This window comes from Thrips palmi, unplaced genomic scaffold, assembly GCF_012932325.1.
Source record: "Thrips palmi isolate BJ-2018 unplaced genomic scaffold, TpBJ-2018v1 HiC_scaffold_18, whole genome shotgun sequence".
Taxonomy (NCBI): Eukaryota; Metazoa; Arthropoda; class Insecta; order Thysanoptera; family Thripidae; genus Thrips; species Thrips palmi.
This window is the reverse complement of record NW_023144627.1, coordinates 14,002,813-14,015,898: the sequence shown is the minus strand read 5'-3', so window position 1 is coordinate 14,015,898 and position 13,086 is coordinate 14,002,813. Positions and strand designations below refer to the sequence as shown.

Genomic DNA, 13,086 nt, shown 5'->3' with positions numbered 1-13,086 from the left:
GGCTTGGCAAGAGTGGCTGACCCAGACCATGACCACACTGGCTTCCTCACAGAGTATGTTGCAACAAGATGGTACAGAGCACCTGAAATCATGCTTAATTCAAAGGTAAAATTGTTGTACATGATGATAATGTTTCTTCCATCATTTTTTGTTGTGTGTGAGTGAATACTCGTTTTAATTTTGGTTTAATTTCAATACCTTTACCTTAACTTTCAGGGTTACAATAAATCAATAGATATTTGGTCTGTGGGCTGTATTTTGGCTGAAATGTTGTCAAACAGACCTATTTTCCCTGGTAAACATTACCTGGATCAGCTGAACCACATCCTTGGAGTCTTGGGATCACCAACACAGGAGGATTTGGAGTGTATCATTAATGAAAAGGTAATTTATTTGATCTGATTGAGGTTATGATAAATTTAAAGAAGACCAAATAAGCAGTGTGATTGGTTCCTTACCGTTTTCAGGCCAGAAATTATCTGCAGTCATTACCATTCAAGCCAAAAGTTCCTTGGTCTAAACTGTATCCTAATGCTGATCCCAAGGCACTAGATCTCTTGGACAAGATGTTAACATTCAACCCTCATAATCGCATAGGGGTTGAAGAGGCACTGGCCCATCCGTACTTGGAGCAGTACTATGACCCAGCAGATGAGGTAGGTTGAGTGTGTTGTCTCTATTTGCCCCCTTTCAAAAAAACGTGAATTGTGGCTATTGTTGAAGATAAGCACTGTCTGTTCCACTATTTTTGACTAAATTTTCTTTTTCCAGCCTGTTGCTGAAGAGCCTTTCCGCTTCTCAATGGAGTTAGATGATCTTCCCAAAGAGACTCTTAAGCAATACATCTTTGATGAAACTGTGCTCTTCAAAACCCGACTTACACAGGATCAGCAGCAAAATTAGGAATACTATTGGGAGTCTGGTAAGAGCATTTTCTTCTCTCAAGCCTTTCTCCCTATTTAATGAAGGAGTTAACCATATTTTTCCTTCCTGTTGCAGTTGCTTTTAGGGAAGCACTTCAGTGCTATCACATTGTGCTGTCACATCACTCAGTGGTACAAAATTTTGTAATTATGAACTGTGTCAATACGTGATGGACTTGAACATTGTGCCATAACATTACGTTATGTTTGTGATTTATACCATGTGATGTGACTTTTCGTAATCTACAAGTATAGTGAGAAAAACATTGAATAAATATTCCAAGAGAATTCATCAGGAGCCGTTTTGGTTAACAATTGCCAGTAAATGTTTTATCATTTATTAGTATTTTTATTTGGCTGGTGTTTTAAATTTCAGTGAAGCATGCATACATTTCTTGTCATTTGACCAAACTTAGTTTCACTCTGCATTCCTGTATTACCTTTGTAACTTAAGCAATAGTATTCTGAAGAGTATGAATTAATTAACTCAATATTTGTAAATATCAGAATTAAAGTGACACGGATGTAACCGTTTGTTAAGATTTCGTAATAATGTTCCTTTTCAACTTTCTTTTTATTTTATTTTAATTCAAATCCTATAGGTGCAGAAAGTGGACTCCCTACGACTATCCCCCGCGCCCCCTCACCTCTTTTTCCCCTCGAGGGGTGAGCTGTGGTGGGCAGGAGCCATGGGAGGAACTGACCTTGGGTGGTACGTTAGGGTGCCTTATGGTGCAGGAGAGAGTCCACTTTCCGCACCTATGTAAATCCACCATCTTCCAATGGGTGGGTATTTTGAATCCTTCCTGGATTTTCTGGTTCTTTATTTGTAAATTATTACTGTTATTCATGCTTGATTATGCCTAGGTATCATGGCGTAGAAAGCCAGGTACTGACACAATACAATGGGCTATGAGCACCTTTGGTTGGCGTGGGGCATTTATACGCCACACTATGCCACCTAGGCATCACTGAATGTGAATGCAACTTTATGCAGCAGTACTTTGAAGATTGTATCTTGCTGGTTGTATCTCTGCTTTGGAGCAGTGGTATGTTGCTCCTCCCAACACTCAACTGTTGATTATTTGCGGACTTCCTTTCATTAAAATGTGCAATTCGTTAGTTTTGTTTTACTGAATGTGATATAAGGACTGTCCCATATAATTCCATGTATGTGACCATCATAAGTAACATTCAGAAACTCTTATTCCAAAAGCATAGGAATCTAGAGGTTTTGAAAATTGTAAAAATCTGTGTTGACTAGCTAGAAACAAGTTAAGGTAGTGTAAAGAGTTCATTACACTCAGGCTTGCAGGCATTTATGTTAAGTCTTGATAAGAGAGCAGTCAAGTGTGGTTTTCTTTTCCTTTCTTACTTGGGATTCAGGCAACAAGCATCTTTCTGAATCTATTTCATCAAGATGTCACACATGTCAAGATGGATTATGTTATTGATGTTAATCATTGCATTGTTACAGTAGCAGTTATGTAAGGTAATAGTTTATTTTTGGACATGTAAATCATAGTTATATGAATGAAAATATGATCAGTACCATTTAAGTGGGAAAGAAGTGGAGGCCAGAAGCTGAGATTTCTTCATGCCTGTTTTGAGGAATTGGCACAACCTCAACACCGTCAACACCATGCCATGCCAAATTGAGGTGAGACAAGATTGGAGTGCTGCTCTTCTATTATGCCCTTTTTGGGATTACATTTCCTGCATTCATTACATTACAAGACATTTTAGAAAGGTTTTTTTTTCTTGGTTCTTAATTTGTTCAAGCCGTGACTTGCGATTCAGTCAAGAAAGACGAAAACCTTTGCGGACATTTTTGCTGGGCTTCTTTGCTTGCTTTACATTGTGGGGAAGTTATTTGATAAATATATATGTAAAAACACACTTTTGGTTTGGGTAATGCTTCTTTCCTTAACTGGTGTGGATTGAAATAAAATGAAAAATATTTTCAAGATTTTACAGTTAATGCATTACAAATGTTCTATAATTGTTACTACCGTGTATTCAATTTTACTCGTGCTCTGCTACCAGAGCTCAGGATTGCAACGAGTGTCGGGTCTGAATAAGACATTTCTGTCCTTTATTCGAGATTATACATTTGTCTTTCTATGTTTATCTTATGACTTTGTGATTTAACTTTGTATATAGAAGTGAATAACTCTTAATGTTTGTAGTATAAGAAACTTACCTATAAAACACACTTGGATCATCAGAGAGAATGTTTGCACATTTATTCTGACATTGTGTACCTCACATAAAATTTGAAAATATTAAATCGCATACATTTAAATACTTCTTTGCCGGTTTTCATGGTATCATTGTGTTTTTGCAGTCATTTATGCCCCTTCTAGACCATGTGGTGGTGCATGGTAAGATTTTTCCTCAGTTCCAAAGAAGTAACTATTACCATAATATTTCATAACAGTAACAGTAGACAAAATTGTAAGTCCTTGTATTTGTCCGCTATTCCAATTTTATCTACCCTTTGGTAATCTGAATGTTATTTTTTGGAAATATTTACAATTGACTGAAACGCAGCCTTTACCTACCATGGAACGAAATTAATATGAACTTTCATTATGTTTACAAAGACAGTGTAAAATGAACTTTTTAGAAAGAATTATGACTCTGGAAAATTTTAATGAACCAAAGTCTGTGCACCAACTTCGGAAGTCGGATTCTACTTTGTTACAGTAGGATGGATTATTGCTGAAGCAGAGTGTTTTATTCAATGTGATGTATCTTTTGAATTCAAATTTTGAATGTGTTGTGGTAATACATATCATTATATCGGATGACAGTATTGTAGTTGCCATAATATTGGCCTGTAGAAAATTTTGCCTCGAACCTATTCCTGTTTTGAATCCAGGTCCTAAACATTCATGGTTCATCCATTTTGTGTGTCCTTGTTCATAATTTTCTAGAACTTCCTTGTCTTAAGACATTCTGCTCTTCAAAGTAGTCACATTACATTCTTGTATACATCTGAAGTGGCCAACCTTGATGCATTTCTGTCCTTCCTAAAAATCTTTTCTCAAGGGAAAAATCTCCTTATCTTTGACTGCAAAAACTCTTACTCTGATGTGTTGTATGTGGCCTAATAGTAGTTTTGTTGAATCCGGTAATGATGTTGGTGGATATGTATTGTATAAAACGGTATCCCTAGAGTTGTTATATCATCACCTTTATAAGAGGAATAACCAATCTGTACTGTAATTATTGATGTGATTTTCGACCTTTGTAGTGATTTTCATTCCCTTGTAGTAATATTGTACTTGCTCTTATCAATGCATTGTCCAGTTTTTAAGTAGAGCTTCTTCTCCTTTCACTGTGGGTTGTGGCATGTTTTCATACCTTTTTTTTTTAAATGGGATTTTGTTGTTGACTTTGTTACAATTATGCAAGGATGCCTCCTTTCAAGACTGCATTTTGATTATTTGTGAAAAAGGGAACCATTTCTAATACAACGAAGTATTTTGATAAGGCTTCATCTACAGCAGTTATTGTTCATTTTTTATTAGCTACTTTGTCTGTTAACCAATAACTGTTTTGTGGACAACTTTTTTTTTTAAGGTGTGTCAATTTTAAACTTGTGTAATCTTTCATCAAATCATGTTCAAATCCAACAAAATGCTAGCAGAAATATTTTTAATTATCCGCACATTGCTTCAAAACCCTAAAAAAAGAGACAAAACAGAAAACATAAAAATCTGCTTTTCCTTGTTTAACTTTGCAAATTTTGCCAGAAATTTTTATATATTTTGGTCTGCTTGTATGCAAACAGTCACTGTTGTATCTACAAAACATTTTCTTCCATCATATCTCTATTACCTGTGGGATTTTCTAGTCTGGATGGGAGGACTTTACTCTTTCCCAAATCATTTTTGCTGCAAGGCACAACTTTTAGTTTGTGGTGTGTTATTGGAATATTGGGGATCCTCATTTTTAGTCAAATTTCTTCATCTAATATTGCGGTTTCTTGCCTATGGTGAAAATTGTCTTTCATCTTTTTACTCCTTTCCCTTCCTCCCTCCCTCTTCTCTGTGAGGGAACAATAATTCAGAGGAGTTCCAATTTTTATGTATGGGGACCTAGGAGATTGTAAACATGCATTGTCTAGCTAGGTGTGGTCAAGATTTTATGTAATTATTCTCTGTTCATTGTTAATAGTAAACAGTTATTCTCTAGAAATTTCTCTTCAAATCACTTACTTCTCATTGTATATGTATATGTATATTTATATATATGTATACAAGATATATTTGTATAATGTATTGTCTTTTGAAGAGTTTTTCCTCTTGAGTGTTTTCATACTCGGTGTAAGTAGAGCTTTCCCTTGCCAAGTGATATATGGTTTGATGAAAGTGAAATAAAGCAAGCGAAATCTTTCACATTTTGTCTCCATACAGTATTACTTCTAGTAATAATATTTGTCCAGTACTTTGCTGTCCAGGATTTAAGCTTCTGTTGAAAAGATAAAAATAAAAAGATACTGTTTGACTTCCAGTCTTTTCCCTGAACCTATTGGCGCAATTTTCGCACTTTCCTCAGAGGTTTACCCCCTCCCCCTTTACCACTGGCAAGGGTCCGGGTCCATATGGGACAGGGCCAATCTGAGCCATTCCTAAAGCGAAACGCTTACTTTTCCGTGCTCAATCACTATCTCCACTACCCCCTCCACACCCTCTACACCACGCACAACTTCCATTTCGGTTAACTTCGGTTCAAACATTCCCTACGGCGCTAGATGCTAGTCTCGTAGCAGGTAGCAGGTGTCGGTGCGAACGCAAACACCGCCTATTCGCAGGATCCTTCTTTGAGCAGATCGAATCCCGCCGCACCTGCGCATCGTGGATTTGTTGCAGATTTGTTGTTTTTCACGTCAAATATTGTGCTACGTTGGATGAAACCATGTTCGAAATGATTGATTTTATGTCAAGTATCTCTAGCACTTAATCGGCTGCACATCATAGGCTCGCATTACGTCTTTCGGCCGCGGAAAGCAGTGTTCCGATCAACATGGTAAGTGTCAGTTCCAGTGTTTGTGTCCAGTTTCTGCTTTTTCTTTTAGTTGTTTATCGTCCTTCAGTGCCCGAATTGGCATATTTTGTTTTCGATTTGATTTTGATTCAGCGTGTTCGCGTCTGCTTCTCGTTTTGACGGCATTTGTGTAAACGAAGATACTTCATTCATTATCATAACCTCTCTTTCCTTCTGTGTCTTATTCGAAATTTCTTCTCGTTTGGATGATCATGTCATGGGCTCATTAATGTCGTGAAACAGTTTTGCATTTGTTTTGTTCATTGCATTCCTTATCTTTAGTTTTTATGCCTATAACAAAGCTGGATTTACACAGTTAGTGTGTTTGCATTCTTCATATGTACAATTTCTTTTGCCTTATTCTCCAATGATACTGGACTCATTTAGCACTCGAAATTAACCCCTTCTTTGTATCAAACACAACTAGGAAGCTGGCTTCATGGTAACCTGACACTCTTTTATTTCCAGGGTGAAGCGACAATTGAAAATATGCCTTTAACGGCAGATAATCTGCAGATGTTAATCTCTCATTTTTACACCAGAAGCAATGACCCTACAGAGCAAATGAGAGCTCATTCTCTCCTATCGCAGGCTCAGGCTTCTCCAGCTGCTTGGAGTTTTGTTTGGGATCTCCTCTACCTAAATAAAGTAAATATTTTGACTGTATATCTTATTTGAGTTGTCTATTAGCACTCTTCTGTTAGATTTTCTTCTCTTTTTGAAATTTTACAGCCAGCCGAAGTACAGTTTTTTGCTGCATCTACACTTCACCTGAAACTTGTCAAATACTGGACTGAACTTCCTCAAGATCAGAGACCCGCATTACGCGAGAAGCTCATGTCAACAATCATGACTTTTTCTTCTGGGCCTAAAATAGTCTTGAGTCGCTTGTGTATTGTGGTAAGAATTGCCTCCTACAGGTATATGTTAAGAGTGTTCCTCTTTTTTCTGCAAATTCATTTTATTTCAAAATCTTATTGCCAGATGGCCACCATGGCATTGCAAATGCTCCCAGAGGATTGGCCAAATGCCATAGAGGAAATTATGGAACATTTAATATCTTCAAGGCAAACCCAGATATCACCAGACAGGGCACTTTGGATACTACTTGAAACACTTACTGTGTTAGCAGAGGAGACACAAACCAGTACTCTACAACAGCAGCACCGTGATGCTGTGAGAACTAAACTTGACCAAGCAGCTCCAGAAGGTATTTATTAACTTTAAAGTGTATAAAATGTTCGATTAATAATAATAACAATTATACTAGCAACTGTCACTTTTTGCAGTATTCAAACTTTTGGAAAGGACTATACCAGAGGGCATCAATGATCCTTCTGCTGGAAGTGTGGACAATGTTTGTCAGGCAATGCGTTGTTCTAGTGCGTGGCTTCAACTTCAGCTTCCTTTGTCACTTTGTGACACATTGTCCACACGACTTATAAATATTGTCAGACTGTGTAGTCAAGGACATGATACGAGTAATGCTGGGTAAATAAAGTTTGTGGAAGATACGATGTGAGACGTTTCTGCTCCCTTATAATAAGGCATCCCTACATGTTATGTTTCTTGTTGTCCTGTTCCAGAATGGCTGATTTAGCTGTTGATGCTCTCACTAATTTATTGTGTCGCCCTAATAGTCACAAATTTCCTACAACTGTTATGCAGATCATGGAAAAATATGTCGGTCTATTGGATATAGTGCAATTTCAGCTCAATTCCCCTGAGCCTGATGAGGTTTGTTGTTATGTGCTCATTCATTCTAGAGTTAATTAGAGTCTAAAAATACCTCCAATATACTATTATAAACACTGTATTTCAGGGCTTGGTTTGTGCCATCTTCACTTTGATGGTGACTGTAGCTGAAAGCCACTCTCATTTGCTTCTGGATTCTCTTCTCATGCCTGAAGGGACTCAATCAAGGAACACTGCAATGCGCCTCATTCAAGGAATTCTTCAGTGTTCAAACATGCCAGGCCAGTATCCACTTGACGAGAACTGTTCTCAAATGGCGTTCGGATTTTGGTATATGCTTCAGGTACAGTGCCTTAGCAACAATTGTAACTTGCAGTAAATTATTTGTTTTTGTTGAAAGATGTTTGGGTAACTGATATTTTGTGTGTGTCCTTATTTTTCTTGTCACCATCAGGATGATGTAATTGGTTCTGATCCTACTCCCTACCATCAACTAGTTCAATTATTGGCACCTGTATATGCCACCCTAGCTGAAATATTGTTACACAAAAGTATGTTACCTGAACGAAGCGACTTGGAAAGGAATTGGAATAGCGAAGACAGAGAGAGCTTTCGTTGTTATCGCCAAGATGTAGCAGATACGCTGGTAATGTGTTGGGCTTATTTCACCATCTCAATTAAGTTTTGTATCTTCAAAGTTTCCTTTTTCCATTTTATCTTTTTTTCAGCTTTACTGCTACTCTATTCTTCATGAATCCTTGCTCCAATTATATTGGAATAAGTTAGATGCTGCTCTCTTGAGCTTACAAGCCAATCCTACCTCTTGGCGGCATCTAGAAACAGTCTTGCATGGGTTTTTGTCTGTTGCTGAAGTTGTTCCCATGGAAGAAGACCGCTTTCTGCCAAACCTGCTTGCAGGACTCAAGGCTTTGCCTTTAACCCAATTGGATGTACGAGTCGCCGGAACTGTTTTGGATACTGTTGGTTGGTTACTCTATTTTTACGTAGCCTCATAGGCATGAATATGACTTGTTGAAACAGTGTCCTATCTACAACAGTTCAACAATTTAAGTGTGTATACTTTGCATAAATTTTTAGGTGCTTATGCAGAGTGGATTAACCATCACCCGGCGGCCCTGAGGGACGTGATGCCCCTTCTCCTGATGGGTCTGGATTGTGCAGAAGTCGCAACTTCAGCCACAATGGCACTGAAAGATTTAACGAGGGATTGTCAGCCTTCTATTGCACCATTCTGTAGCCCCATTCTTCTATCAGCCAAGGTTTATGTAGCCACCAATTTTTGTGTTTACTCTTAATAGAATTTCTTGAAACAATTTTTCCAATTTATTGTGTTTTTCCTCACAGCAAGCTTTAGCTACCGGCCATTTAAAGGCAAATGAAAGTATCCGAATGATGTCTATTTTAGGAAGAGTGTTGTCAATATGTCCTTTGCCTGACATACTTGCTTATTTAGATGAAGTCCTGCTGCCTCGAGTGACAGAATTGCAAGAATTAGCTCATCAGCTTGTAAGTTTCACAGTTTCCATTTCTGCAAGATCTTTTCTAATCAATATGTCCAAGAATTATGCCAATGAAACTTACCTGGTCTTTGATCTTCCTCCACCAGCCAAATGCTCATGTCAAGGCAAACATCCTTCTTCGCCTCCGCATGGTTAGCACTTTATTTTCAACATTGGACACAAGATTACCCTCAGATGAAGAATTACCTGAGGCTGGTGTTGCGGCACCGGTAAGACCCCATACGGGTGAGGGAGATGCCCCGCACGTTCAGCCTGTCCAAGTGATCCTCCGCTGGCTTCTTCCTGTCTTAAAAACTGTGGTTGACCGTTGGGCTAGTGATGAGCACATCATGACGGTATGTAAATAAAATATTTTAACACATTATCATTTTTAAAAAACAAATTTGGTGGGATTATTTTCCTTGCTACTTTGCCTTACTCATGTCGTCATCTTTCCGTAGGCTGTGAGCGCCTCGTTAAAGTATGCTTCTGGAACACTTATGGATGACTGTAAACCACTCCTTCCAGAAATGGTCAATATACTAGTTGTGGCATTTAATTTATATCCACAGGCTTCACTCTTGGACACAGCCAAACAGGTATTATTCATTTTTTACCTTATTATTATTATTGTGTTTACTTTCAAATGTAAGAAGCTAATTATTTTTATTTTTCATCAGTTGATGGTCATGTTTGCTCTGGAGGCTGATCAGGCAGAGCTGATGCGAGCCTTAATGGCTGATTGCACCTCAGTCTTCGTTGGTATTTGTGTTGCGTTTCCAAATTTATCACTTCAATCTGATCTTATTCAAGCATTCTACAATATGCATCTCAAATTAATGAAAAAGGATGCAAACATGGTTGCTTTGGCTATTAATAGTAATTTAGCAGAAGTTTTTAAATGTGGTAGGTTTAAAGTGGTACACTCAATTTTGTTTTCAGTCATGAAAAATATGTTAAGCACTCATTCTCTATTGTGTTCCCAGCTATGACGTCTCTCAGCTTGCCTGAATGTGGGGCGTCTAAAGCCGCTGCCGGTTATCTGTCATACTTCATATTAAACGGTGCAGAAACATCTCAATACCATCAGATAGTTAAGGAGAATGGCCAAGATCTCACGACTCGAGTTTTAAAATGCATTGGTAAGAGAAGTTTTTTCTATTGTCTTAAAAATAACAGGTGTTTTGATACTTGGTTGCTTGGTTTGAATCTCTTCTCATTGAGTCATTTCTTGTTTATGTTTTTTTACTTCTATTTTATTTTTGTCCCAGGCGGAGAAACACCCAGACAGTGTCTGGATCCTATAATAGATGTTTTATTAGCTCTCAATAAAAGGTTCTGTGAAGATCTGGCGAGATGGTTGCCAAGTATACTCTCTCAAGAGAATTTCCCCACCCCTCGTCCCTCTGTGCAAGAAAAGGAGCAATTTGTTCAATCTGTCTTGAGGTGGGTGCTCAAAACAATCTTTTCTCTGCTTGTTCTCTGTTAAGTCATGGTTTAGTACTTGCACTGAGCCTAACAACATTTTAAATTATTCTCACAGAGAACGTGCCAACAAAAGGAAGCTTCAAGAAAAAGTCCGAGCTTTTTCTCTTTTGTGTAGGGGTTTGGTTAATGAGTATGGTGAGCAGCAGCCTTCCCCATTTTTCTGACCCGTTTGTTCTGACAATGATTCACTATGTGATTTTTTGCTCAGTGAATAACTTTTTTCTGTTTCTCTTGATGTTTGTGTGTTGTTGTCCACCTTTTAATTAATGCAGTTTGTGTAGAAATTTCAAAGTCTATTCCATATGGTTTTATAATTTATTTGTACAGTCATGTCTAATTTGGAGGGTGGTGTTTCCTCCTTGTTCTATGTTACAATTGTGATTATGTCCAACTCCTGCCCCTTCTTTCTTACATAGTGGTCTAAGGGAGCCTTAACTGCTCTCCTTTTAATGTTACATATTAGTCTACTGTTTGCATATCAGCGAGAAACTGTAAAATAGCTTTCCCCATTTGACCATACTGTTATAGTAAGTTATGCTCTTGACCTGATCATGAATTAATTTTAGTTTGGAACTGTAGTTGTAAGCACAGCTCAGCTGTGATGAGAATGGATTGGTTGTTGACCTGACCTGTAATCTTGCCAAATTTAGAGACAGTTGAATTGTCATTAATGCATGCATGTAGCTTTGTTTTATTATATTGGGTCATACTTCTCAACTTAAGAAGGGATGTCTAATCTCTGTGTAACCTGGATAGCTTGACTTTAAAGGAACTCGCTTTATGTTCAGGTTTTCTATTGGGTTCAGTTTTGATAGTAGTAAATGGATGTGCTGCTGAGAAGTACCACCCAGTATAAACTTGAGTTGTAAACTCACTAGTTAGTTTTATAAATGTGTCGAACAATTTGATGTACTTTAAAATGGCAAGTTTCTGCAAGCCATCCTCAATCTTATCTTAAACAAATTATTGTTTGTTTTTGTTTTTAATTCTGTGATTGATCATGGTACAATTATCAGCTCCAGGTGAGAATTTTATGATGTGTTGAACTTATTGTAGAATTACTTTGTATCACAGTACATGTATGTAGAAGGGAAAAAATTGTAACCGCATTCTATATACAATTTTACACAAAGTGTAATTAGATGGTAGTTGTTCACTCTAGTCAGACATTGTTGAGATGTTACTTTTCTGGTATTAAATATATACTGATATGACCACTTACATATCTGATTCAGTCAATCATACCTATGTGGTTTGCTTTTCTGTGAATTATTTATTTATGATAATAAATTTAGGAAATAAATCTAGGAACTGGTGATGTATGTTTTCTTGTTATCGTATCTTGTTGTTTCTTTTATATCAACCAATTTTCAGATTTGTTGTATTCAATACAATGTTTTTTCACTTTGCGGACAGCTGCTTGGATGCATGTAATGCACCATAGTTGAGGCAACATTCCTTAATATTGAATCTATTTTCCCGATGTTAATGTATCTTGAATCAGGATGAATGTGGTCTGTGTATTTTTTCATTTTTCCAATGTCTTATCAATTCTACACTCCGCCTCAGCTGTGAAGATTTCGTAGATAACAATTATTTGACGGGGTATACCGTTTTACTTTAAATCAGATAAAGTTTTTGAATTTTTTGGGATGTGTTGGAAGAACCATGTGCATATCCTATATGACCGTTGTGCATTATACATAACAGTTTCTCAACTTGTTTATTAACAAAGAAGTCTGAATGTGATTTTTTTAGCATTCCTGCCATCTATGAGATTTTTTGTCAGCAACTGAATGCATTGCTTCTAGACGTATCTCTTAAGTGAGTGAATAATGTGTGTTTAATTGTCTTGTATGGCAGAAACTGCTTGTAGTACTTTATGGAGACTATTTAGTTTTATCAACTAGGTGGTTACTTACATGAAGTAGCCTTCAAAAAGATGAATGTTTGTTTCGTTCTTAATTATCCCTCTTGTAATTCACTGGAAATCTATCTTATCATCCAGAGTTGAGTTCATTTTATTTCAGGTTGAAAAGTTCATTAGTCACAGCTGGTGAATCATATTTTTTGCACTGTGTCTGTCTACTATCTGTGTGTTTTGAGTGTAATTTATTGTTTGCACTGTGATACTATGTGTAAGGTTTGATCTGATATTCTTTTAAAGAAAGAAATTTGAAGTCAAGGAGGGTGCCAAGTAAGGGGGCTTTCCCTCTCCTCCGCCCACTGTACTTAGTTGTTTACATTGATTTTTAATGCTGAAATGATGCTGAAGTTAAATGCAAAAAAAAAGTGTGAAGACCCTTGAATTGATTAATTTATTCATCTTCCCAGGTTAAATTTTTCACCCAATACATATATTACAGAATACAAGTTTGAAAGGTGTCTGAAAAGGACAGCACATG

At 37.2% G+C, this 13,086-nt stretch overlaps 2 protein-coding genes across 2 annotated transcripts; both read left to right on the top strand.

Annotated features, from left to right (window-relative positions):
- Window positions 1–6: 6 nt before the first annotated feature.
- On the top strand, window positions 7–5,327 carry LOC117645293 (mitogen-activated protein kinase 1). Its single transcript, XM_034385360.1, has 5 exons — window positions 7–105; window positions 217–384; window positions 468–656; window positions 772–922; window positions 1,000–5,327. The coding sequence occupies exons 1-4, from the start codon at window positions 91–93 to the stop codon at window positions 901–903; spliced, it is 504 nt and encodes a 167-aa protein (XP_034241251.1). The 5' UTR covers window positions 7–90; the 3' UTR covers window positions 904–922; window positions 1,000–5,327.
- Window positions 5,328–5,689: 362 nt separating this feature from the next.
- On the top strand, window positions 5,690–12,990 carry LOC117645290 (importin-13). Its single transcript, XM_034385357.1, has 17 exons — window positions 5,690–5,960; window positions 6,447–6,626; window positions 6,711–6,878; window positions 6,963–7,188; window positions 7,268–7,469; window positions 7,565–7,715; window positions 7,801–8,016; window positions 8,128–8,319; window positions 8,402–8,657; window positions 8,772–8,953; window positions 9,039–9,200; window positions 9,301–9,549; window positions 9,655–9,792; window positions 9,874–10,099; window positions 10,180–10,335; window positions 10,465–10,639; window positions 10,737–12,990. The coding sequence occupies exons 1-17, from the start codon at window positions 5,958–5,960 to the stop codon at window positions 10,843–10,845; spliced, it is 2,991 nt and encodes a 996-aa protein (XP_034241248.1). The 5' UTR covers window positions 5,690–5,957; the 3' UTR covers window positions 10,846–12,990.
- Window positions 12,991–13,086: the final 96 nt, after the last annotated feature.